The sequence below is a fragment of the Hypanus sabinus genome, chromosome 4 (genome assembly GCF_030144855.1).
Source record: "Hypanus sabinus isolate sHypSab1 chromosome 4, sHypSab1.hap1, whole genome shotgun sequence".
In the NCBI taxonomy this organism is placed as follows: Eukaryota; Metazoa; Chordata; class Chondrichthyes; order Myliobatiformes; family Dasyatidae; genus Hypanus; species Hypanus sabinus.
In genome coordinates, this window is record NC_082709.1 from 40,085,391 (window position 1) to 40,112,872 (window position 27,482).

Below are 27,482 nucleotides of genomic sequence, written 5' to 3' on the forward strand. Positions count from 1 at the left end.
CTTTGATGCAAATGACATGTTTCACTGTATGTTTCAGTCAGTGTTTTAATGTATATGTGACAAATAAAGCTAATCTTATCTCATCTGGTTTTATCACATGCTCTTGTTGTCTATACGATCCGTGCTTGGGCATCCATAATTGATCAGGTGTTTCACCATTGATGCTCTATTCCCTGATGTCCAAAGCTTCGGGGTTCCTTTCAAATTACTTCTCTTCATTTGATCTTCCTGACGTAACCCTCCTTCAACTCCAGGCTCACCCCATAACTTCTCTGCTAATACAGTTGCTCGCACAAAATTGATAAGGATTCTGCAATGAAATACCTGTTTCAGCTCATCTTTTCCATCTCTGAAGAACTTAATAAAGCATGTGGGATCCCAAGCCTCCACATATAAAAGTCCAGGATCCCAAATATTTTACTAAGTTATTTCTTTGAATAGGCACTAGCACATGCTAGTATTTTCTTGAATCTTTGTTGTTCTGGCTTAGCACAAATTTTGTATTCCTTGGCTGGTTTTGCATTCATAACTCTTTTATTCAATGACCTTAAACTTGCTTGCATTCTAAACTGTTTTTAAACATAAACTACACTCCCCTCAAACACCCTTTCAATAAAACTTATTTGTTAGACATATAATTTGTGCTCATCACATTCTTGTTGGTTCTCATATATTTGGCCATTACTGCTCAATAGTGCTTTAAGATTTTCATGAATTATTCTATCCAGTAGAATCCTCACTTTCAATATTTGTATGATTATTGAGTATCTGGCAAATTTAGCCTTAACTTTTTGAAACAAGATATAATATTTCCAGATTGGGGCAAGCTCTCTCTGATTCTAACATTCCTTCAGTGATATACAATGTTGCACATTTGGATTGTATGATTATTGACTTTAATCTTCTTTCTGTTTCTGTTTGTATCTCATCCAATATCTAATGTACTCCTTGTAGTGATTAAGTTATTGCAGCCATAGTTCAGAATTGCTGATCCCAAGACAAGAATTTGAATCCCATCATGAAAGTTTTATCCCACCATTAATTCAAATAATTATCTAAAAGAAAAGCTAGTCTCAGTAGTGATAATGGACTGTAGCACAAAGCCATCTGGTTCACTTACGTCTATCTGTTTATCTACCCTATCTAGCCTGTGTGTGACTCCAGATCCTCCAATATGGTTGAATCTTAAGTGCCTCAGTTTTGAGTCAATGAATAATGACCAATAAATGTAAACATTTCCAGTGATCTCTATGTCACATAAGCGAATAAATAAAAAAAAATGTATGTCCACTTGGGTCCATGGTCAGCCTAACACTTCTGTGAAAATCCATTTATCACTTGTAAGCCTTTAGAAGGCATTTATCTTCCTTATTGTGGGATCTATTGTTTTACCATTCATATTTAGTTTTGCCCTTGACTTTTTATATTCAGCTGCTTTTACTGCTTCATCCTACACAGTGTTCTCTTGTCATCCAAGTGAACCTGGCTTTTGGTTTATCTGAGGTGTGGTATCTGTTCTTTAAAGGACGTTAAATACACAGCAGTCTTTGACACTTGCCCACTTTAGCCAGATTATTCTTTAATTTGCTGCAATTACCCCACATCTATTAATGAGATTTTATTTAATTGATCCTTTTGTAGCTTCATGTTTAATCTGAACTGCAGGTACAATGATCACTATTACCATCAGTCCTACTTCCCTCATTGTTCATGAAGCACGCTGATTGTGTGCTCTCATCACAAGCACAACTACAGCTTTTGCATTGAATTTTGAAAATTGGATAGGAAGAATGATAAATTTTCCTCATACCATCTCTACTATTTTGCCTTCCAATCTTCTTTAATTTTGCTCTTTTTCTTCCTAACACAGAATGGTTTGTAATCATTACTTGTGACCATATAAAGAATTGCTTATAATATAAATATTTGTGTTGAAGACAGTACAGGAAAATGCTGTTGATAGCTCCATTCCTCACAATAAGTGACTCAGTTGCTGGAGGAATTAACTGCCATGACTCTTTCCTCATCAGGTTCAAATTTAGTTCATAAGTAATGCATAACAACATCGATATCAAGTCTTCTCTGTATTTCCTTTTCTATAGGTTATAGATTCTTGTGCATCTTCTCCCAGATCCACAAGATCTGTAATTTGACAGTAATCTCAGTTTGTTTTTCACTCAATATAAAGAGATCACCATCTTTTCCCTTAAGAGATAGGTAATAAATGTCAAGCCTTGCAAATGACACCCAAATCTGAAGTACAAAGTGCAATAAAAAATACAGAGAATTGAGCACAATCATCTGTGTTGTCATTGCTTCTAAAGCTTAGTGCCCACTATAAACTGTTAAGAAGGTATTAACTCTCTGTTCCATCAGCTTTCTATTTATTCCATAATCCAAATTAATAATAGCTTTAAGTAAAATGGTTTAGAATTTATTTCTACCAATTAAATTCCTTTAAAAAAAATTAGGGTTTCATAAATGATGCAACACAAAAGACCATAATGCTTATCCTACCGTTTTGTGGCTATTTGACACACAAACCTGGACTTCTGATCTTATTTTATCATGGCCCTGCATGTTTTGCAATACACATTGATTTCAGTTTGATGTAACATATACTTATTTGGACATCACTATTTATTTTGCCATTATGAGGTATGCTATTGGTTAATGCTTCACTGATTAGGAGAAAGGTTATGGAGACCTCAGGAATCTGTATCCAGGTTCATTGTTGCTATTAGAATGTACAGTAATACTGTACTCAATTTGTGAATAGAAGAACAGGATATTATCAGAAATTTTATTATCACTCTCTAAATGCATTTGTTGAAAAGACTTTACTGAACATAAGTGGTGCAATTTATAAGAGTCCTCTGCTACATGCAGGTGATTAACCAGTGATTAACCAGACTTTATTAAAAGTCAATAAATAAGTGTTGCCTGGCTAGAAATAAACTCCAATAAGATTAACTCTATGCAAACTTTAGCCACATTATGTAATATGCTGTTCCCTGGAAATTTGTTGGCCGATTTAATGTTGGTTTGCTTATAATATTTGCTGATTTCTTTTTTTGCTTTTGTTCATTGAACCATAAGTTTTTTTATCCATTTTTTTAATTAGTTTTTCAAAACATCTTACAAATTAAAAACCCCAAATCCCAATGAGGAACATTAAAACAGTGCAAAATTAAGCATACAATAACAATATACTACCAAGGAAGAGAATTTAGCAAAAAAAAAGCACCTGAATTAAAGACAAGTAAGCTTAGTGTCCTCCCCAAGCCCCACAACACACAAAAAAAAACAACAGCAACTCCAGACCAACCACAACACAATATAGAGAGTATAAGTCAGGACAGCCAAACTCCCAGACTGTGAATACACTCAGCAACAGAGGATAATAATGCCTTCTACCAGAAAAAAAAGGAGCTGAAAGCCAAGGGACCAAAAAGAAAAAAAAACCCTAGTCAAGAGGAAGGTTATGAAAGTACTCGATAAAAGGTCCCCAGACCTTATGGAACTTTAGATCCGAATTGAGAACTGAATAATGAATTTTTTCGAGGTCCAAACAGGCCATGATGTCGTTAAGCCATTGAGCATGAGTGGGCGGGGCAACATTTCTCCATCTAAGGAGGATCAAGCGTCTAGCCAGGAGAGAGGCAAAGGATAATATTCGGCATTTGGTTGGACCCAGACATAAATCTGTCTCGCCCCAAAAACCGAACAGAGCAATTAAGGGGTTTGGTTCTAGGTGCTGATTCAGAATACATGATAACGTAGTGAAGACATCTTTCCAGAATTTCTCCAAGCTAGGACAGAACCAGTACATATGGATGAGAGAGGCCACGCCCCTCTTGCATTTATCACAGAGCAGACTAACGCTAGGGTAGAATTGAGATAGTTTAGATTTGGACAAATGGGCTCTATGAACAATCTTAAACTGTAAAAGGCAGTGGCGAGCACAAAGAGAGGTTGAGTTAACCGATTTGAGAACTGAATCCCGGCTCTCCTCAGATAAGGAGACATTTAAATCCTGCTCCCAGGCCATTTTGATTTTATCCATGGGGGCCCGTCGTAAGGCCACTAGTTTATCTCGGATGATTGATATTAAGCCTTTACCTAGTGGATTCATGGAAAGAAATAGGTCCATAGCATTTTTCGCAGGCATTTCAAGGAAGTTAGGAACTAATGGAGCAATAAAGTGTCGGATTTGGAGATATCTGAAAAAATGAGCATTGGGCAGATTGAACTTAACAGAGAGCTGCTGAAAAGAAGCGAAGCGATTATCAATGAAAAGATCTTCCAAATGTCTAATGCCCTTCCTATACCAAACCTGGAATGCTGAATCGTATGTAGTAGGTAAAAAAAGGTGATTATGAGCAATAGGGCTGGAAACAGAAAACCCCTGGAAACCATAGCATTTCCTGATCTGAGCCCATATATGCAAAGTGTGTCTAACAAGAGGATTAGCTATTGATCTGGGCAGACTACTAGGGAGTGCAGAGCCAAGAAGTGCAGAGATAGATAATTCTTTAGTGGAGCTCAGCTCCATCGCCACCCAGTTAGGGCACTTGGGTTGGCCATGGAAGAAAGGAACCATAAGTTTTGAAAATAAATTCATCTGGCTTGTTCTTTACTGGATCTCATCAATGGAACTTCCAGATTCTTCCCCATTCTCCATGCTTACTATATTTCAGTTTAAAATCATTTCTTTTTTTTATTATATGGAAAATTTTTATTGGAAATTTGGTTTATATTCACTTGTATACCACTGTTTTTACTAGCAATACAGTGCATTGACTTCTGAGTTAATGCTGCATCAATTATGCAAAAAGATAAGGAAACTGCAGGAATCTGTGTCCAGGCTCAATGTCAGTATAGAAGGGATGGAGAAACACCAAGTATGTGGAAAGGAAATCAGAATATTAACTAAATTTCTGAAACTGTTTTCAGAAAATTTGCATGAGAAAGCAGTTACAATGCAGACATAACAAGTAAAGGGAAGACCTTTATTGGTCTTTAAGTATCAATGTATTGAAGTCTCTATACAGCTATTTGGCGTATTGACGTGGCTATGAATGGAGTACTGGGTGTAGGTTAAGTTTTCTTAATTAGGTAATAATGCACTTGTACTGGTGGCAGTACAGAGAAACTGGAATCCTGGAATGAGAAATGAAGAGCAAGTTGGTCATATAAACTTTGGAGCTTAGGAAAATGGAAAGAGACTTTACTCAAGCACGTAAGACTCTCAGATTCTATGTCTCATGTGATGTCTAGAATTGGGCTTTATTCCCATGTGACGCCTAGAGTGGCCATAAAGTAGTCAGGTTCCTTGTGAGCACTTCAAAGAGCTGATCTTAAGTTCAGTTTTAGGCACAAAGGTTCTTTGAGTTGTTTCAATTCTGTATCTTCCCATGCAGGTATTAATTTTGCTAAATACAGACAGGTGTGGTTGAAAACGAGATTCTCAAGAGCTGACACTATAAAAGTCTGTAATTTTTGAGGGTGGCTAGGGAGAAAATTTACACAGTGTCTGACTTGGGGAACTGGGATTGTTTTCTATCTGAGCCTAAGGTATGCACAGCTGACTTTTTAACTTGTCTTTTATGTATATCTTTCAATGCCCTAAGGAATTGCCTTTAGAGTTTAATGGTAAGATTTCAGGAGGTGATAACTATCAGGTACATGATATTTTCTTTATCCTCTCACATTTATCCTCTCTCACAATATAATTTCCTAAAATATCTATGATTACAAGACAAAATTTGCCTCCCTGAACCTGTGTGGCTCCTGGGACCTCCTGATACGTTGCGGCATGCTGTGCCCTCTCACGACAAAACCTGGTCTCATATTACACCAAGAGTAAGGCCACCCATAAACTCAGCTGTGAATATTTTGGATCTTCTATCTGAGAGAGATGTGGAGGTGGGGCCATTCAGAATATTCCAGTGTGAAATAGCTTGAATTTTACACTATTGGTGGGAGTGGTGGGGTCAGACAGAATCAAAGCCAAACATCAGATCAGCTTTGATTGTCTTGAGTGGAACAACAGACTTGGAGTAAAGCTCACTCCACTCCGCTGTCATCATATTCTTATTTTGTTAATTTTCTGATTTCCATTGACCCCATATGCTGAGTGGTGGGGAGAACAATGGCACTAGAATCCACCTCTTGTTCCTAGCGCTCAGCGCACACGTGAATACTGGCTACCAGCTATTGATCTCTTTTACACAAATGATTCTACTGACTTAAATGGAGCCATGTGTCTGAAGGTGATCTCGACCAATGGTGAAAACACACAGGTTTGTTTTTGCTGGTGACTAGCAATTTCTCCACCAGTTATATCTTATTGACTGCTAAGGGGAGAAAGCAGCATCTGTGCAAGATCTACTTCAGGTTCACCCTGTTGGACAATCCAATGCAATAGAATATCGTGCACACTGTTTCTGAGAGTGAATTCTATGGTAAAGTGGCCACATGGAGTCAATGTATGAAGCATGTAAAATAAAAGGAGATCAGAAGTGTGCAGAGGTCCATATGAAATTTATGCAAGGGCTCCCCACATGGACAGCATATGATCTAGTGAAAGAAGAAAAGTACAGTTGATGGTTAAGGGACTGCTTTCAAATAGGAAAGGGGAAATCCAGTTAAGGGAATCATCCTGGTGTCTGTCTATTGATCTGATGAAATGTGGGAAATATTGTGCAAGCAGATTTGAAAACTGTGCAAGCAGTTGAGGCACATTCCCTTTGTGAGGGTAAGCAAGAAAAATATGTGAGGAGAATGGAATGGAGGGATACTCTCATATTTCCTTATGACAGAATGTTACTGTTCAACCCATTGAGTATGGTGAACCCCGCCCCCCCACAGCTGCACGCTTTCCTGTGTAACATATTCTTGCTCAGATGCTCGTGAATTGTCCCCGATTCTCCTACTGCCCATCTACACTGAGGTAGTTTAGCCTTTCTACCAACACAAGTAGAAGTAAATTGGAACAGCCAGAGAAACCCCATGGACTCCAGTGAGAACGTGCATATTGCCCAGAAAAGGCAATGGAGGTCAAGATCAAATATTGTTAACTTCTTCCACTTCCTCTGCCATTATCTTTTTTTATGAAACAGAATGTGGTAATCTGGGAGGATGTTCTGTGCTATAAAATCTGTGTGATCCTTTGCAAGGATAATCCATGAAGAGTACTTCTTCCATGTCCAGATCGATAAATTTTTCTCAGATTGGATATATTATCTTTCAATTCCATATACATCCACCAACCTTTCTGTACTCCTTGGCTTGCATGAACAATTAGATTGTTAAAACCACTCTGTCAATAATAGGTGGGGCCCATATTTCTATAGGATTGAACAGCTGAACAAAATGAAGAGATGTAAGTGATTTGTAGTAGAGCTGTGCGGGAGAGCAAGTAAGTGAGAGAAAGGTGGCAGACAGGGTACTACAAAGTCAATCATACCTTTATAAAACTTAGTCACAGTGCACTTAAATATCCATGCAATCAGGCAAAGACAGTGTTGCCTAATGAAATAAATTGAAACTGTTTTTGACAAGTTTATGAACTGAAGAATGAAATGCACTTCACTTGTCCATCAAACTGGAATGTCCATTGTATGTGTGCTACTTACAAAAAAATTCTATATAAAATTAAGCCCCTGATAATTGTACTGTTTTCTGTAAGTTTTTTTTAAATTTTCATTTCTACCCAAGTGATAATCTTTCCTTTCTCAAAACCAACTACTAGAAAAACTAAAGCACAGAGGGTTTTATTTTCACTAAAGGGGGAATTTCCTCTTCCAAATTTGAGCTCTCAGTACTTGCGAAAATGCAAAGTATAGGTAATATTTGTTGTGATTAATAAAAGGGGCTGGAATGCAAAAGTTACATTTGCCTGAGAAAAGATAAAATATTGATACTAGAATTTATAATAAGCCAATGTAATGGTACTATCTTCCAACTCAAAATGACAGAAACAGTCCAAGTAATGTTTTGAGCATATGGAAATAACATTTGGGATAACGAGCAATGCTTAAAATCTATTATTTCATTCTTTGTCTGTTGGTTGTACGTGACTGTTTGATCTTAGGAAATGTACTGAATTAATGTATTGACCAGTAGCAGGAGTTAATATGAACACTGCAGATATTGGAAACCCAGGGCAACACACAAACTCAACAGGTCAGGCAGCATCTGTGGAAATGAATAAACAGTCAACGTTTTGGGCCAAGACCCTTCTTCAGGACTGAAAAGGAAGGGAGTAGATGCCAGAATAAAAACGGAGGAGGTAAAGTAGGACAAGCTAGAAGGTGTTAGGTGAAGCTACATGGGTGGGAAAGGTAAAGGGCTGGAGAAGAAGGAATCTGATAAGAGAAGAGAGTTGACCATTGGAGAAAGCGAAGGAGGGACACCGGGGGGAGGTGATAGGAGGTGAGAAGAGGTAAGATGCCAGACTGGGAATAAAAGAAGAAGGAAGAGGAAAGGAGGGAACAAAAAAAAAAATACTGGAAGGATAAATCAATGTCCAGGCTGTCAGCTTGGAGGCTACCTCGATGGAATATGAGGTGTTGCTCCTCCACCCTTAGAGTGGCCTCATCATGGAGGCCATGGACTGATACATCAAAATGGGAATGGGGATAGGAATTAAAATAGTTGGCCACCAGGAAATTCCACCTTTTGCAGATGGAGTGGAGATCCTCAACAAAGTGGTCCCACAATTTACGTAGGGTCTCACCAATGCCAAGGAGGCCACATCAGGAACACCAGATAGAAGGGAATCACAGAGGGAGTGCTCCCTGTAGAAAAACAAGTTTGTGTGGTGGGGGGGTTGGAAAGATTGTGTTTGTTGGTAGGATTCTGTTGTCACTAGCAGAAATTGTGAAGAATGATGTGGAGACTTATGGGGCTGTAGCTGAGGACATGAGGAACGCTATCCCTGTTAAGATGATGGGAAGATGGGGTGACTGTGGATGTCTGGGAAATGGAGGAGATGTGCGTGTGGGCAGCATCAAAGATGGAGGAAAGGAAACCTGGTTCTTTGAAGAAGGAGAAAACCTCATCCTAGGAACAGATGCAGTGGAGTTGAAGAAACTGAGAAAAGGGAATAGCATTTTTACAGGAGACAGGATAGGAAAAGGAATAGTCTAGACAGCTGTGGGAATCAGTAGGTTTATAAAAGATGTTGGAAAACAGTTTGTCTCCAGAGATGAATTCAGAGAGATCAAGAAAGGGGGGAGAGGTGCCAGAAATGAACCAACTGAATTTAAAAACAGGGTGGAAGGGGGCAAAGTTGATGAAATTGATGAGGTCAGTATGTGTGCATGAAGCAGTACCAATGCATTAATCAAAACAGCATAGGAAGAATTGGGGAGCATTATCAGGGAAGGTTTGGTACATGGGCTATTCTAAGTATGGAAAAAATATAAACATGCAAAATATAATAGAATTCACCCTCCATTTGATTGCTCTGGGCCTGTACTCAGTAGAATTTAGAGGATTGAGGGGGGATCTCATGGAAACCTATTGAATATTGAATGGTCTGGATGTGGAGAAAATGTTTCCTTTACTGGGGGAGTTTAGAACCAGAGGCATAGCTGCAGAATTGAAGAACACCTCATTAAGAGGAAAATTTTCTTTAGGCAGAGAATGGTGAATCAGTGGAATTCTTTGCCACAGACATCTGTACAGGCCAAGTCATTGGGTATATTTAAGGGGGAGGTTGACAGGTATTTAATTAATCAGGTTGTCAAAGATTAAAGGGAGATGGCAGGAGAATGGGGTTGAGAGGGATAAGATATCAGACATGATGGAATGATGGAGCAGTCTTGATAGACCAAATGGCCTAATTCTTCTCCTAGGTCTTATTGTCTTGTGGTCTATTCTATGTTGCCAACAAAAAGGCAGGCATAGCTAGGACCCATGCAGGCGCTCATGGCTACTCTTTGAGTTTGGAGAAAGTTTGCAGAGTTGAAGAAGAAATTGTTGAGGGTGAGGATCAGTTCTCCCAGTCAGAGGAGGGTGGTGGTGGAGAGGAACTGGCTGTGACTTGTGTTGAGAAAGAAGCTGAGAGATTTAAGGCCTTCTGGTGAGGGTTAGAAGAGTATAGGGACTGGACATCAATGGTGAATTTGGAAATTGTTATGGAGATCAACAGCATGTGAAGAGTCACAGGTGAACAATAGACAATAGGTGCAGAAGTAGACCATTCGGCCCCTCGAGTCTGCACCGCCATTCTGAGATCATGGCTGATTATTCACTATCAATACCCAGTCCCTGCCTTGTCCCCATATCCCTTGATTCCCCTATCCATCAGATATCTATCTAGCTCCTTCTTGAAAGCATCCAGAGAATTGGCCTCCACCGTCTTCCGAGGCAGTGCATTCCACACCTCCACAACTCTCTGGGAGAAGAAGTTTTTCCTCAACTCTGTTTAAAATAACTGACCTCTTATTCTCAATCCATGCCCTCTTGTACTGGACTCTCCCAACATCTGGAACATATTTCCTGCCTCAATCCTATCAAATCCTTTAATTATCTTAAACGTTTCAGTCAGATCCCCTCTCAATCTCCTCAATTCCAGCGTGTACAAGCCCAATCTCTCCAATCTCTCTGCGTAAGACAGCCCTGCCATCCCAGGAATCAACCTAGTGAATCTACGCTGCACTTCCTCAATTGCCAGAATGTCCTTCCTTAAACCTGGACACCAAAACTGTACACAATATTCCAGGTGTGGTCTCACCAGGGCCCTGTACAAATGCAAAAGGACATCCTTGCTCTTGTACTCAATTCCCCTTGTAACAAAGGCCAACATTCCATTTGCCCTCTTCACTGCAAAGAGAAGGTGCAAAGAGACTGAACTAAAGGGATAGAATGGAGTCAATGTATGCAGACACGAGTTCAGTGGGACTGGAGCAGGCAGAGACAACGGGCCTACTGAAACAGTCAGTCTTGTGGATCCTGGAGAGGAGGTAGAACTGAGCAGTGCAGGGTAAGGGAACTATGAGTTTGATGGTAGTGGATGGGAGTTCTCCAGAGTGGATGAGATTAATAGTGATGTCGGATTCTTTCCAAGAGGTAAGGAAGAGGAGATGTCATGAATGTTGTCACCTTGCCAGTGCAAGGTAGAGGTCAGTCTGTGACAATACAACAGCACCCCATTTGTCTTGTGTGTTTGATGATAAGGTTTGGATTCGCGTGGAGAGAGTGAAGTGCAGTGCATTCAGAGTGGGTAAGGTTTGAGGAGGAGAGCGGAGAGCTGAAGTCAAGCTGGTTGATGTCTTGTTGGAAGCAGTCATTGGTGCAGGGTGGGGAAATTGTTGCCAAAGAAGTGGACTGAGAGATAGATGTGACAGAAGAAGAACTTGGTGTTGTGTTGTGGTGGGTATGAAACTCAGTGAAGTCCTGGCGAAGGGGAGGGTAAAGGTATGGCCCTTGCTGAGGACAGAACGTTCCACCTCAGAGATGGGGATGTTGCAGAGAGTGGTGAGGCCACAACAGGATTATAGCTGGGATCAGAGGGGTAGGAGAGTTAGTGGCATCAGAGGAGGTGGGGAGTGTCGGGGGTACAGGGAAGGTAGGGTGGGAGGAAGATGGAGGCTTTGAGGACCCAAGAGTTGATGGGGGAGCCTGAGAGACCTGGGATTGGAGCATGAGGTGGGTGGAAGGGGAGCCCAGGGGTCCAGCTGCAATGAGGAAGGTCTCAGCCCGGAGGTGGTGGTGGCGGAGGTCAGGGCTGGAGTCAAAGCTAGAGGCCGCAGGAGGTATTGTTGCCTGGTGCACAGCAAATTTGTTCCCACCAGGGTTTTTAGGACAATTTTAAGCAGCCTGGGAAGTAAACATCTGGAAACTATATACAGGGGCTGCCGTAATACCAAGAGAGCATCTAAAGTATACAATCTGTTTGGCAAAGTTAATTTTTAGGAATTACAATCTCAGAAACATTAAGGCATGCTGTAGTATGTCTTCCAGAATGTATCTTTTTTTGTGGTAGTTACAGGCATGAAAAAGAGCTTTAGAACTTTTAATGTAATCCCAGTCTTATCCAGTCTACAACAGATCTCACTTCAGAGCCATTTCCCTGAGCTTTCTGACGGTCCTCCCCTTCTCTCTGTGCATTCCCCACCCCCTGCAGAATGCTATGCAGATTGTCGGTTTCATGGATGATGAAGTAGAGTCGGTTCTGGAGGTGGTGGCTGCAGTGCTAAAGCTGGGAAACATAGAATTCAAGCCGGAGTCTCGCGTAAATGGTGTGGACGAGAGCAGAATCCAAGACAAAAATGGTATGAGGATTGTTGTTGCAGTATTATTGGCAAACACATACAGACCCTTCTCTCCACGTCATGCCATTGTCAATGTAAAAGCCCTCTTTCAATACAGAAACGTGTAAGAGGCCATTAAGCAGAATTTAGTTAGCTTATAGCCATATAACATATAACCATATAACAATTATAGCACGGAAACAGGCCATCTCGGCCCTCCTAGTCCGTGCCGAACTCTTAATCTCACCTAGTCCCACCTACCCGCACTCAGCCCATAACCTTCCACTCCTTTCCTGTCCATATACCTATCCAATTTTACTTTAAATGTCAATACCGAACCTGCCTCTACCACTTCTACTGGAAGCTCGTTCCACACAGCTACCACTCTCTGAGTAAAGAAATACCCCCTCGTGTTTCCCTTAAACTTCTGCCCCCTAACTCTCAAATCATGTCCTCTCGTTTGAATCTCCCCTACTCTCAATGGAAACAGCCTGTTAACGTCAACTCTATCTATCCCTCTCAAAATTTTAAATACCTCGATCAAATCCCCCCTCAACCTTCTACGCTCCAATGAATAGACCTAACTTGTTCAACCTTTATCTTCTAAATTCTTAAGCCCTCGTTGAACATATTTTATCAGTTTGAGACTGGATTATGAGGTGAAGGCCCACATCATAGTCAGCAGAACATGCCGCCTGATAATGGACATTTTGGGGAGCCATCTGGTTCTTCACAAAGTAATTTTGACAGTGGCTACAGAGAAATCCATCTGCCAGAACATTCCTAGCCCAGCTATGAGTGAAAACATAGTGGGAAGAAATAAGCTGGAGTGGTGGGACAACTGAGACTTTTGAACATGATCCAAAATCTAGATATGGTTCACTTGGACACTGCACAAAATGAAACAAGGAAAACTAAAAGCATTAGAACAGAGGCAAAATATTCCACATCCATGCATCTTTGTTTTATTATGAAACCTGATGCAATTTTCTACAACTCTGTTGTGATCCCATGAACACAAGAGATTCTGTAGATGCTGGAATTCAGAACAATACACACGAAGTGTTGGATGAGCTCAGCAGGTCTTCTCTTTGTAATTCTTCAAGAACCTATCAGCCTCACTTTAAGTATACTCAATAACTTGGCCTTCACAGCCATCTGTGACAATGAATTCCACAAATTCACCATACTCTGGCTAAAGAAATGCCCTTTCTTCTATACAATACACACAAAAGTGTTAGATGAACTCAGCAGGTCTTCTCTCTGTAATTCTTGATGCCCTGAAACCTCATTCTTAATAATAAACTCCATCATCTTCCCAACCACTGAAGTCAGATTAATTAGCCTATTATTTCCTTTCTTCTGCCTTCCTTCCTTCTTAAAGAGTGGAGTGACATTTGCAATTTTCCAGTCCTCCAGAAGCATTCCAGAATCTGGTGGTTCTTGAAAGATCCTGGCAACTGTTTGGAGGGTCTGCATATAACTTTCATCAAAGTATTTTTACCCTTTCAGTTCCTTAACTCTACCCACAAGGATTCTGCATCTTCTGATCCTATGTCAAGTCTAGAGTGCTTGATATGAAGTTCCATATGGCTGTTAGACTGAATATTTGGACCCATGTGACATGGTAGCATCTTAGTAAAATTAGTGAGTGAATTTTCAGCATGACTTGTCCCTGTAATGCTACTGTAGTAGATACTCACTTGTTTTATGTGCAGAGCTGAAGGAAATCTGTGAGCTGCTTGGGCAGGATCAGATGGTGCTGGAGAGAGCCTTTAGTTTCCGAACTGTGGAGGCAAAACTAGAAAAAGTTTCAACAACGCTTAATGTGGCCCAGGTAAGTGCGACAACAGCTTATATTGTATACTCCAATGTCAACCAAGCTACACTTAATATTGCATCTAAATAATAAAACAATTTATGTAGCAGCTTTAACAGGGCAAATATCATAGAAGGATAATCGGGTACAAGCAAATAGGAACAACAGACAAGACGGTAACCAGGGTAAGAAAGGAGATGATAGTTTGAGGAATACAACTGGAGGTAGTTCAAGCTTTCATTCCAGACGTTTGAAGACTGCTGGCGATGGTGTACCGAAGGAGTAAGATGAAAACTGGACTTGATTGACTTTGGTGAATTCTGCAGTGGTGCAGGCATAAGTAGGAATTGTAGGGGAAGAGGAAGTTACAGAAGAATGAAGAGATGACTATCAAGAGAGTAGATTTGTTGGGGATGCTTCAAGATGGACCCAGTTATGGGTCTGGACAAAGTTTTGGATCATTTGTCTTAGACGGGAATGCAATAAACAAAACTGGAAGTAACAAGGGCTTCACTGAAGGCCTCAGTAGCAAATGAACTGGGGCAAAGTGGAAGTATACACTTTGATGGGAATAGATCCCCTTTAGTGATGAGATGATTAGGAGTCAGAAGCTCACTTTGAGACTGGAAACAATCTAGTTCATTCTGAGATTGTGGTCAGGAATGGATACAGAAACAGGGAAGATTTGAAGGAAATGGATTTAATTGAACCACTGATTCCAATGATGGAAATTACAGCTTATCCCAGGCCACAAGTTGAACATGCCTTCTAATGAACAACTGCATGTTTTGAAAGAACAGAACCAGAATCTGAATCAGGTCTGATATCACTGGCATATGTTGGGAAATTTCTTGTTATGTGACAGCGGTACGTTGCTATACATAATACTATAAATTGCAGTAAGAGGTATGTATAAAAATAAATAAGTCATGCAAAAAGAGAGAAAAAGTAATAGTGAGGTAGTGTTCGAGGGTTCATTGTCCATTCAGAAATCTGATGGCAGAGGGGAAAAAGCTGTTCCTGACACATTGTATATGTGTTTTGAGGCTCCTGTTCCTTCTCCTTGATGGTAACAATGAGAAGGGGGCATGTCCTGAGTGATGGGGGTTGTTAATGATGGATGCCTCCTTATTTGAGGCATCAGCTTTTGAAGGTGCCTTCAATGTTGGGGAGGCTATTGTCTGTTGTAAATGAGAATAAAGTCATTAGGGAGATGTAGTTGGTAGATATAAAAGTCTTCATTTGAAACACACAGAAGCTGGCAGCCTTTGGAGTCACAGGAGAGAGACAGAGACTCCCTGACCCAACATTACCGCACATTTTTATGTTAAAGAACAAAGGTAACTGGACAATTTCTAGAGTTACAATGCCCACATAATGCTTGTGTAACCCCCTGGGTCACCTCAGGCTCGCTCAGCTTATTCTCGTCTAGGGGGAGCAGCCTTCGGCTCCGCCAAACTGGGTAATCAGCTGGTGTGGATGCTGTGTGATGTCCCCGCCTCGCCCAAAAACAGACAGTACACCATAAGCAATTAAATGAGTACAATTTATAAAGGTTACTATAACTAAATGATTAATAACGATACAGTATATATAAAGAGAAAAAATAAAGAAAAGGCGCCAAACTTATCAAAGTCCAAACCACTTCATGCACAACTGTTGAAGCTCAATTACTGAAGTCTTCTGGCCACCATTCAATCCCCTCCGAACTCCCCGACTCGCAGCTCAGGACCCTCTGAACTCCTCGACTCGCAGCTCAGGATCCTCTGAACTCCTCGACTCGCAGCTCAGGACCCTCCGAGTGGTCAACCAAGCACATCTAGCTTCATCCCCCCTCCTCGGAGTACCTCCCGGCCTCGGACCCCCACTTGGGGTCCGATCCTCACCCAGTTTACAGCTTCGCGTCCTCTCTCTCGACCCCCTCGCGCCGATCTCCCCAAAAGCCCGTCAACAAAAGCTTACATACTCAGAAGAAAGAACATTAATCCCCATTTGGTTTACAAAGGAATACAATTCTCCCAGCACTCTCACGCAACAAAGAAACATTCCTGCTTTTAACAAAACAATAGAAGCCCTTTTGATTACATACACAGTAACAAAGAAAAAAGAAGAAACCCCCTTTACACTTGTTTTGAGTTGCATGTAATATTTCAAATGCCTTGATCTTCCCACTAACGCACCCAAAATGAGTGTTAGTTACTGTATTCTCTTGAGTCGATGGAGTGTTGGTTGCATTCATGCATATGCAGACATCTCACATCAATTGGATGTTTCCTGTTCTGAGTTGCATTTTAAATTTAATCTGCAATCCAGATTCACATCTGATGGTTGGTTGCAGAAGCTTAATATTTGCTATATTGAGTCTCCAAAATACCACCTAACTGTGCCCATGATGAAGCTGGCTGAGCTTACAACCTTCTGCAGCTTTATCCGATCCTGTGCAGAAGCCCCACCATAGCATTTGATGATGCAATCATTTAAAATGCTCTCCAAGGTACATCTGTAGAAATTTATAAGTCTTTGGTACATACCCTGGAGCTCTGAAAGAGGTAGCTGAAGAAATTGTGAAGTCTTTCATAATGATCTTTCAAGAATCATTAGATTCAGACATGGTTATGGGGGACTAGAAAATTGCAAATGTCACTCCACTCTTCAAGAAGGAGAGGGGTGGAAGAAAGGAAATTATAGGTCAGTTAGCCTGACCTCAGTGGGTGGGAAGATGTTGGAGTTGATTATCAAGGGTAAGTACTTGGAAGACATGATAAAATAGGCCAAATTCAACATGTTTTCCTTAAAGGAAAATCTAGCTTTACAAATCTATTGGAATTCTTTGAGGAAGTAAGCAGGATAGACAAAGGAGTATTGGTGGATGTACTGTACTTGGATTTTCAGAAGGCCGTTGATAAGGTACAAGACACAAGGCTGCCTAACAAGGAAGCTGATCCCATCTTTAGATGATTTAGCCAAGGTCTAGTATATAGATAAAGAAAAGGCTACAAGGATAAATGCTTGAAAAACCCAGAGATAGTTTGCTGAAGTTGTATTCTTTACAGTGCACTGGATAATGGAGGAGAAGCATGGAGGTGAATTAGACTACCATTGTCAAATTCTGCATGACTATTGTACCATACAGATGATTTCATTTTGTAACCATTGGGGGTTGTTTCACTACTCTAACAGTAGCAAAACTCTGACTGGAAAGATAGAAACCCACTGAAGTCGATTATGATATGTTTATCAATGAACTGACTCTCAGCTGCAGGGGGATAAAACCAGAAGCCCATAAGCAGATCAGCATTAAGGGAGTGAAGGTGGAAAGGTTCAGTTACTTTAAATTCCTTGGTGTTAACAAATCAGATAATCTGTTCTGGGATCATCACAAAGAAGGCATGACAGCACCTCACTTCCTTAAAAGTTTGTGTAGATTTGGCATTTCATCAAAAACATTAGATAAAGTTAAAAAGACAGACACAGAGGATAGTGCATTGGCTGCAAGGCTAACAACATCAGGTCATGAACTTATTTTTGAGGAGAGTGATGATGGTTATGAAAACAAGAAAGACTGCATTCGAGAAGGAGCCAATAGTAATATCAACTGACAAAAGGTTAAGGAAACAAGCTGACTGATCAGGAATTTCTTGTGAATGGAGGGAAGGATGCAGTCGGCAATTGTGTGGACAAAATAAGGTTGGCAGGTTTCCAAATGGAGATGTCAGGAAGTGACATTTTTTCCTATTATGTTCACATTTGAGACTTGGGAATTAGAGCCTGTCTCAAACAAGGACTACAAAGAATGGTCTCAGTTTTAGTCATTAAGGAATACTGCACATGTTGCTGAGGACGGAAGGGGTAAAGGAAAGGTATTTAAAATGATGTAGTGGAGAAAGGAAGCTGGTGTTATTTTCGTGCTGTGCTATTTTGATAGGGTAGTGGGGATTGTTGAAACGGTTAGTGAGGCCCTGGAAGTCCAAAAATGTGTAATCAACAACATGCACTTCCATTTGTAAATGCTTCTAATGTAGAGAAACGTACTGAATGACTTTGCAAGAATGCTGGCAAGCAAAAATGGATGCTGAATTACAGGGAGAGTTTAATGATTTAATTGAAGGCTTGTGAAGAAGCTTTTTAAAGGAGGAAGGAAATTAAAGTGGTGACAAGATTTGCATTGGGGATTTCACCAAACACCTCCGCTCTCTCCGCCAGAAGTGGAACTTCCCGGTGGCCATACATTTTAATTCTGATTCCTCTCACAAACAGGAGAAAGTCTGCAGGTGCTGGAAATCCAGGCAACACACACAAAATGCTAGAGGAACTCAGAAGGCCAAGTGTCCTGCTGAAGGGTCTCAGCCGAAAACGTCGGCTGTACTTTCTTGCATAGATGCTGCCTGGCCTGCTGAATTCCGATTCCTATTCCTGTTTCAACATGTCAGCCCGTGGCCTCCTCCTGTGCCATGATGAGGTCACCCTCAGGGTAGAGAAGCAATACATTATATTCCTCCTGGGGTACCCTCCAGTCTGAAGGCATGAATATCGATTTCTCCTTTTGATAAAAAAAATTATTATTAATTTTTCCCTCCCCTCCACTGTTCAATTCCCTGTTCTGGCCTCTTAACTCTTCTCACCTGTCTATCACTTACCCCTGGGTCCACTGCTCCTTCCCTTTCTCCTATGGTCCACTCTCTTCTATAAGATTCCTTTCTCTCCAGCCCTTTAGCTTTCCTACCCACCTGGCTTCACCTATTACCATCTCCTTCCCCTCCTTCCATCTTTTTATCTTGGCATCTTCCCCCTTCCTCTCCAGCCTTGAAGAAGGGTCTTGACCTTCAAACTTCAACTGTTTATTGATTTCCATAGATGCTGCCTGAAGTGATGAGATTAAAGTCAGTGACAGTAAAGAGGCCAAGTTGACAGAAGCATTTATAATTTATTGGTTACATTTTGAGTGGAGTGGAGGTGGGCTAGGTACAACCCAGGGGAATAATACAGAGGAATAGAAAGTACTTTGAAAACAATTCAACTGATCTGAACCAGCAGGTGAGGCTGCATGTATAGAAAGAGAAACAGTTAAAGTTTTCACCTGAATTGTTAACTGGTTACCTTTCCAAAGATACTGTCTAACCTGCTGACTTGTAACAGCATTTTATGTTTTTATTTCAAATTCCAGCATCTGCAGATTTGTTTTTTTAATTTGTTATTGAATATGGTTTGTTATTGTTCTAATGAAATATTTTGGAAGATATTAGTGTATTAAGACTGCTATATAAATACAAATCATCATAGCTGCAATTAATATTGTACCATTTTACTATTGTAAATATTGTTATAGACATTGTATCATTTCCTGCAAAACTTTAAATTTTTGTTTACAAGGTTGTTCTCCTGATCATGGTCCATTTTACAGAATTTGACTGACACCTTTCGCTATCCCACCCCCATATCCCCTTTTCTGATCCAATGAAAATTAGAGAGCTTATTTGTGTATGTGTTGAGATAACATCAATAGGTTACTAATACATGCGTGATTTCATAGCCAAGCCCTTATTGTTTCCAATCATTACCCATGCACATACTTCTTTGGGTGTCTTCTCATTGTACATCACAATAGGAATTTGACTGATTTTCTCTCCTCCCCATACACCACACCATGTTGTATCTTTCCCTCATCTCTGCCCCAGCTGCTTCTTTGTTTGATATTGGCAAAATTAGCAAATGATGCTGCTCTTATCTTCATATGTATCTTAGTCTATTTCCTTTACTAATGTCTGCAATGGGCCAACTTTTTCATTGTATCTTGACCCCTTTTCTGAAAAATAATGGTTCAAGATTGTTTAAGGTCATTTCTAGTACACAAAGCTTAAAGGAGAAAAAATAATTGTTACTCTGGATCTGAAGCAATACAAAAATGCACAATAAGATAAAGAAGACAGATAATAATATTACATAATATACTGTAAATACGTACAATAACGTACTGTATACACTGATTGCATACATAAATTAAATAATATACAATGGTCATGTTTGCATTGTGAGATATGATTTAAACAATGCATTTAATGGAAGAGGTATTCACTTTTCCACTTTAAAGCCTTTTGAATTTTAAATGTCATTTCTCAATCAGATTTATTTCTAAAATATTCACACTGGAATATGGTTTAAATATGTTGTATCTTGATTTTCTTTCCAGTCATTTGTGAAGCATCCTGGGGTAAGATGGTTGCCCTATTATGTGCATCTAAAGTCTTTATGAGGATGAGACTGAACAATATAAGATGCTGGGAGAATATGACAGATTAAATGTTGAGACTTTTCCATGAGTGGGAGAATCTTAAACCAAGGGGCACAATTGTAAGATTAGTGGGTGGTAATGTAAATCTAAGACACATTGGAACTTCTTCTCACAGAGGATCATGAATGCCTGGCATTCTCTCCCCTGGAGGGGTGTGATTCATTAAGGGGTATTTAACTTGTAACTACATACTTTTTTGAAGGATTAGGAAAATGAGGAACTGGCACAGAAGAGGAGATGGGGTCTGGAACAAAAGAGCCTTTGTCATTTTGAATAGCTGAGTGGCTGACTGCTTTTCTTATGTTCTTATTTTCTAATATACTGCTTTTCTAATGATGTTTTCCTCCACCTTTTCAGGCTTACTATGCACGTGATGCATTGGCCAAAAATCTATACAACCGGTTGTTCACTTGGCTTGTGAACAGAATCAATGGCAGCATTAAGGTACTAAAAACTTTTTTGTTGATGATGTAACATCGATACTCATAAATGCAAATAGCCAAAATGATGATTTTATTGAATGAATATTCTTATACTTAATCAATATCAGCTATTCATTTTAAAAGACTCAATGTGACTTCAGAATCAGGTTTAATATCGTCGGCATTTGTAGTGAGATTTGCTGTCTTTGCAGCAGTACAATGCAATGCACAATAAAAACATGAATTAATGTGAAAAATGTGAACTATTTAATATGTATATTAAATAGTTGAATTAAATAAGTAGTGCAAAATTAAAAATAAAAAGAGAAGTGAGGTAGCTTTCGCAGGTTCAATGTGCATTCTGCTCAGTAATCAACCAAATTACTTCAAACTACTGTATTTTGTTTGGAAAGCTTGGCGTTCTCATACCTGCAAAATCTATTCTCAATAATGTGCTGAGGTCTGGGTATGTAAGAGTGGAATTACTTTTTTACTTAAATCATGTATTGTGTTAGGTATGTGCTTCACTAATCAATTGCCTATTTACTCAGATGTAACTTGGACACTTAAAAGTGTTGATCCCACAAATTTTTTTTATTTAACTGGAATAAGCTGATAACTGAGAGTATCTTGTGTAAAATATTGATCCTTCCATATAACTGTGGAAAATAGACTAGTGATTTGAATAATACCGTCCCTTAAAAGTGACTTCAGGTTGCTTGCTGTACTCTGGATATGCCATTTTTATTAGGCTTAAAGGAAAGTCATGACATTTTAAAATGAGCACCACCAATAGAAGTGGGAAAAGCAAAGTTCAGCTAAGTGTGCAGTGGTAACTGTGCACATTACACAATTTCCAACATTCATTCCATTGATTGAATTTGGAACTAAATTTTATAAAGCCAGACACATAATACCGCACACAGTGCAAACAAAGCTTGTTAGAGTTTCACAATAAATTAGCTTGCACCTGGCAGTCATTGCATCTAAGCTGAACAGTTTCAGTGATACCCACTACAAGATTAAAGTGAGAGGTGGAAAGGAGATTCTTTCCAGCCATTGTTTGACCTGAGCTTAACAAAAATAGCTAATCAACTATTATATTTTGTAACTTTAAAACATTAAATTAATTCAAAGGAGACATGAGAGTCTGGTGATACGGATCTAGTTGGAAGTTACTTTAAGCAAGGTGCGCACATATCGATTGGTAGCATGCTGACTTCGGCAATTAACGTATTTTTTCATATAACCTGTAATTAATTATTTAAATATACAAGAATGCTTAATCAAACAATATCTGTACAAGAGGATGCAATATTGTTGAAATATTAAATACACAACATCAGCAACTTTCGATCTAAATCATTTGAATGCATAATATAAAGTAAATAATTTATTTTCCTAATTTGTCAAACGTTTTTTTTACAATAGGCACAGACCCAAGTGAGAAAGAAGGTGATGGGAGTGCTAGACATATATGGATTTGAAATTTTTGAAGTAAGTTTTAAAATCAATAATCACTTACCTTTAAAACCTTGCTTTGGATTTACAGGTTATGTTTCACTTGACACAGATCAAACAAAACTAGAAGTTTCAGTTCAATGTCCTTTATGAGTGTTGCACTCAGCAGTGGCTGAATGTTTGCATTCAGAAAATCATTCTTCTTCAATTCGATTTCCTTCATGGGATACAGAAGATTGGGTATATACTTGGAACACAACAAACACTTTGGGTCTTGTTGAAATGTTGAAACAGAGAATGATAGAAAATAGGAGCAGAAATTAACTAATCAGGCATATCAGAGTCTGCTCAACTATTTGGCCCCAAATTTGGTACCTTGTTCTTGCCTTCTCCCGATATTTCTTGATTTCTTTAATATTTAGAAATATATTTCATACTATATTTCCAAAGAAGGACAACACTCAGCAATTAGTTTGCCACTTATACCTAGTCACAGTAGGCCGGTATATCACGAATATACTGGCATTGAATAACAGAGCAAAGTTCAGGGATCTCATCTGTTTCACTATTAGCAGCAATATGTCTGTTACCCTGCAATGGCCACTCTCCATAGTGAATGATAGAACATGTTATTTGTTAATGAAAGTCTATATTTGAAATTCCATTAGAATGTAAAACTTGTTTTGGCCCTGAAGAATCTCGTCACAAATCAATACTGGGGTCAATAGGAGTAAATTGTGAGAAGGGATTGATTAACTAGACTTCTGTGCCTTTTGTTGTATAACTCTAGGAGTGATCTCCTTGAGGTGTTTCAGATGGTTAAAGGATTTTGTGGAACATTTACAGAAAAGCTATAGCTAAAGATTTAAGATTTAGCTATAGCTAAACACTTACAGAAAAGCTATAGCAATAGAAATGCAGAGAACAATGCGACATAATAATTTTAGAGTTAGCTTTTTTCAAAGGTGATATTTTGAAGGATCGTTTTTATACGGGAAATGGAAATCTGGAGCCCCGTTACCTAATATTCACTTGTTTAATATTATCAGAACTGAGATGCGTACTTTTTTTTAGGTAAGGACGACTAACCTAGATGTGGCAATTTGATACAGCTATTGTGATAAATTTGATTTAAAATATTGTAATGACCAATAGACTTTACACGAAAGATAGCCTTAACATTTTCCATCTGGGACCGTTTATCTCAGTCAGTTTTGTTCCTTTTGCTTAAAGTTAGTAGATTCATTGGAAAAATGGCATGCAATTCTACAGTGCAACATTTTTAAAAAGAGTATTGGAGTATTATAACATCTGATAGTTCAGAAAATCTGCTCATCTGGCACCACCAAAGTTCTGAGTGTGGCAGGTTGAGTAAGGTTATTGTATAATTCTCCTTAATCATTATACAGGCGTTATTTGTTCTTGAATGGAGGTAGATTTTTTTTTTCTTTAAAATTAGACTTTAGTTGGTGGTTCCTATTGAATGACAGGGAAGCCATTGGGCAAATGGTCTTCCTTTTCAAATTAAGGGAGAGAAATATGTGGAAATATGGAAATGTGTTTTGGGGAAAATTACAAGTGCCAAGTTTCAGAAATTGTGATATACAGCCAAGGCATTCATCAATTCATCATGGTATGTTTCAGTTGCAGCAAAACTCTGATAATTCAGCACAACTTGGGACTTCAGTGGTATTGAACAGGCAGATGATTTCCTGACTATTGGATCTTTTTCCATTAATACCCTAAAACAATTTTAATTTACCTTCTTTTTGGATACAATACAGTAATGCACTTAAAGAGAATTCTTTTTAAGAGAATATGGGAAACAAGACATCGGTGAATTTCAAGGGAGAATGGAAAGTGGAATCCTAGTGACTAAACAGAGTACTGGAAACATCAGCTGGTGAGCCAGACCATCAGGATATCTAAATTATAGAAGAGTGGATTATCAGGGTTTTGTAGTATCAAAGTTTTAGAATGAGTACCAATATGTAAAGCTAATATTTTTAAAACTATACAAGTACCACTTAAAATACTACCAGTTTTAAGAGTAAATTTAACTTCTCATTTGACCAAGTAACTGAAAGTTAATAACATTCAGGATTAGACTCAGAGTTGTATCTTGTTCTTTAAGAATAACAACAAATATTCAATTCTATTGAAAAGAACTAACCATTAAATGTTATAGTTAATTTTCAAAATGATGGAGACATTTTTAACCTATTCTGCTTATTGTGTGGCCTCAGTTTTGCACTAAATAAATGGAACATATTGGGTGAACAGAAGGTAGATAATCTGGATTAGGATAAATGAAATGTGACATGGAGAATGTCATCAGCCAACAATTCACATAATGCTTCTAGTTAATACAGTGTGGTTTCATTCAATATTTCTAAATTCATACAAGAAAAAAAACATGAAAGTATTAACAACAGAAATTGTTCTATAAACCATAGCACAATAGATGAATTCCATCTTCTGTAATAGGGGACTATGCTCAATTATTATTCCAGATTTTGTACTTAATACAAGAATTGAAATGCTTCTAAAAGACTAAATCACGTTAACATGTAAATCAGTCAAGTACTAAAATGCCTTTTGATAAACACATTTATGCATTACTCCTCTCAACCCATCTCTCAGATAATACGAACTTCCATGGTTCAGGTAAGGATAGAGTTATGTTGAAAGAATTATGTATCTGCAGAATTCCATTGGAGTTCAATTTAAATGTTGGAGCAGCAGTACATTTGAAAGTTTATAAGAAAATCAGTGGATACCTATACCTTACAATTTAAAAATAAATTTTTATATATATTCATCAAAATTCCACCTGCTGTGTAAAGAGCATTTGCTTCTGATGTGTAAATCCTGACACAGTTTATTGTGATTGAAAGAAATTGTTGCCTTGATACATTGTGGCTGGTGGGCAGAAAGCACTACTTTTACCATTGACCGTAATGGATTTTAGTCGCGTTCAGTCTCAGTTGTAACCAGATGCAGCACAGCTGTAATTCAGTGGCTTGAGGCAACAATGCAGCTGTCGCTAAATTTAAAATTAGTTTGAGTCATGGGATCCAGTTAACCATTGTGAGATTTAAAATTACTTTCTAAAAGAAAATGACTTTAAAAATTCTGATCTCCTTAGGTTCTTAACCCTAAGTTCCCTCTATGGGCTGAACAGTATATGTTCGGAATCTTATTGGTGTTTTTCACAATAGGTTGACAGGTGTTTATCATAAATATCATAATTGAAGAAAAAATTTTAATAATTACTTAAAAGGCTGTTTATCCATATTTTCAATTTTCCTTTTAATATAGGATGGTTAATCATTGTGCTTAGCTTCTAATATACATGTGTAAAGAAATGGAATGTGTGACAGGTATTTCATTTGTCTGAAAAACTAATTATCATGGGACATGTTTTTGACTTTTGAAGTAATATTTCTGGAAACAGCTGCCCCCTTCAATCATTTCTCATGCTTTAAAAATATTGGCCCTTGGTTTTCTCTTTAAGCCCTGAATAATTGTAGTTGTAAAAAAAAATTCTTTTAAGAAAAGGCTGTCTACCTCGGGGACACTTTGCCCCACAGCTATTTTAGAAAATGACATGTCTTTGATGTCCATGCAAGACACCAAGACTTCAGCAGTGGATCAACTTGCTGCCTTTGATGGAATATCATATTCAGCAAATTTCACCTTCCAGGTTTATTAACAATGTCTGAGCTGATATTTTGTAACCAGTTTTTGATCCCTCTGGTGCCATTTGTGGTTAATAATTAGTATGACTTTTACTGAGCCTTTAAAATATACCATAAGTCTGGAATGGAAGTACAAAATCTGTTGAAATCCCCGGTGAATCAAAGAAGGCCTGAAAGAAAATGAGCAGCTCGTACTTCAGGTTGCAGTGAATGTTTACAGCATTGGGAATTCTTTAGTTCTTTAGTTTTGTTTCAGACTGAATGTTAACAGTTTTACTATTGGTGCAGAAATTAGCACTTCGGTAATTGCATATATTATTATTAGTGGACTCATAGGTTTGCAAATGTTTAAGTACTGCTGTATCAATTTCCAGCACATTTCTAATTTTATTGTACTTCAAAACACATTGTACATGACACATTCAAATCTAAAGAGGACAGTTCCAGTTTGGGAAACATCAAAGTTACTCAAGTGGCATCGTGTTGACAAAGCTTTTCAGTAAAATATTTCACTGACGTAGTTTCAAATTTGGATAGGAGTTTCAGACCTTTATGTTGAGCACCAGCCACATCAGATACCACTGGGTGTTTTAATGGAAAGGTGGATAGATGATATATATCATCAAAAAATGATAAAGAAGAAAGTTAGAGTTAAAACCTTAAAGCAATTTTATCATGTCTTAATTCCATATTTCTGGACACTTCCTGGAAGTCCAGAATTCATTTGCCTCTAAGCACCATTGGTGCTAAGGTAGGGAAATATTCACACTGGCAGTAATAGAAATTGAATAATAAAGTTTCAGAGCCAAGATAGGTAATTTAAGATGAAACATTGATTAATAAACAGATCTGGGGGATTGAAAGGTCTCCTTTAGTTATTGTAAAAGAGGGATCTAGGTGCAAAGGGTGAAAGGTGCTAATGTGAGGATTAAAGGAGATTGTCATTAATTCTATGTCAGAGGATCTTTGGGTACAGACAATGTATCTGGCTGGATTGCATTCCCTAAATAGGATAGAATGAATAATTTTGTTGATTGAGCAAATGTTGCTAATGGATTGTTACTAGTTGTTGACTGCCTAGTTGTCAGTCAAAGGTATGTTCTTTATTCTGATTCATCTGCTAAACTGTGAATCAATGGTGGGAGAGTGAAAACTTTCATTGTCACCTCAACAGACATTTAGACACAGTGATGGTGAGTAGATGAGAGCAAGAATTGCTGGTGGGTCTGTGAAAAAGTGAAAAATAGCTGAGAGATGGGTAGGAGATCACTGGAGCCACTAGTTAAATATTTCAATTGGCAAATCAAAGAAAACTGGTAGCAACAATTGACCTGAAGTCCCAGTTGATACTGTCTTAATTTTTCAATATCAAGTCTGTAAATAAAAGAAAAAATAGTGCATAGTGCAGCCTGGTTAAAATACAGCAACTTCTTTCAGAAGATGCCTAACAAAGGGCCAAGGGCTATAGTGCAGCACATCCATCAAACTGGAAAGAATAGGGAAGGAGATGAAGCAAGAAGTAGT

At 38.7% G+C, this 27,482-nt stretch overlaps 1 protein-coding gene across 3 annotated transcripts in view; it reads left to right on the forward strand.

Moving 5' to 3' along the window:
• myo1b (myosin IB) overlaps nucleotides 1-27,482 on the forward strand; it is a 291,804-nt gene that overhangs the window by 196,931 nt on the left and 67,391 nt on the right. For all 3 annotated transcript variants that reach the window (XM_059966898.1, XM_059966897.1, XM_059966899.1), the window contains 4 exons: nucleotides 12,140-12,287; nucleotides 13,985-14,103; nucleotides 20,732-20,818; nucleotides 22,228-22,293. In XM_059966898.1, coding sequence (XP_059822881.1) covers nucleotides 12,140-12,287; nucleotides 13,985-14,103; nucleotides 20,732-20,818; nucleotides 22,228-22,293 — 420 coding nt within the window. The remainder of the gene's footprint in view (nucleotides 1-12,139; nucleotides 12,288-13,984; nucleotides 14,104-20,731; nucleotides 20,819-22,227; nucleotides 22,294-27,482) is intronic.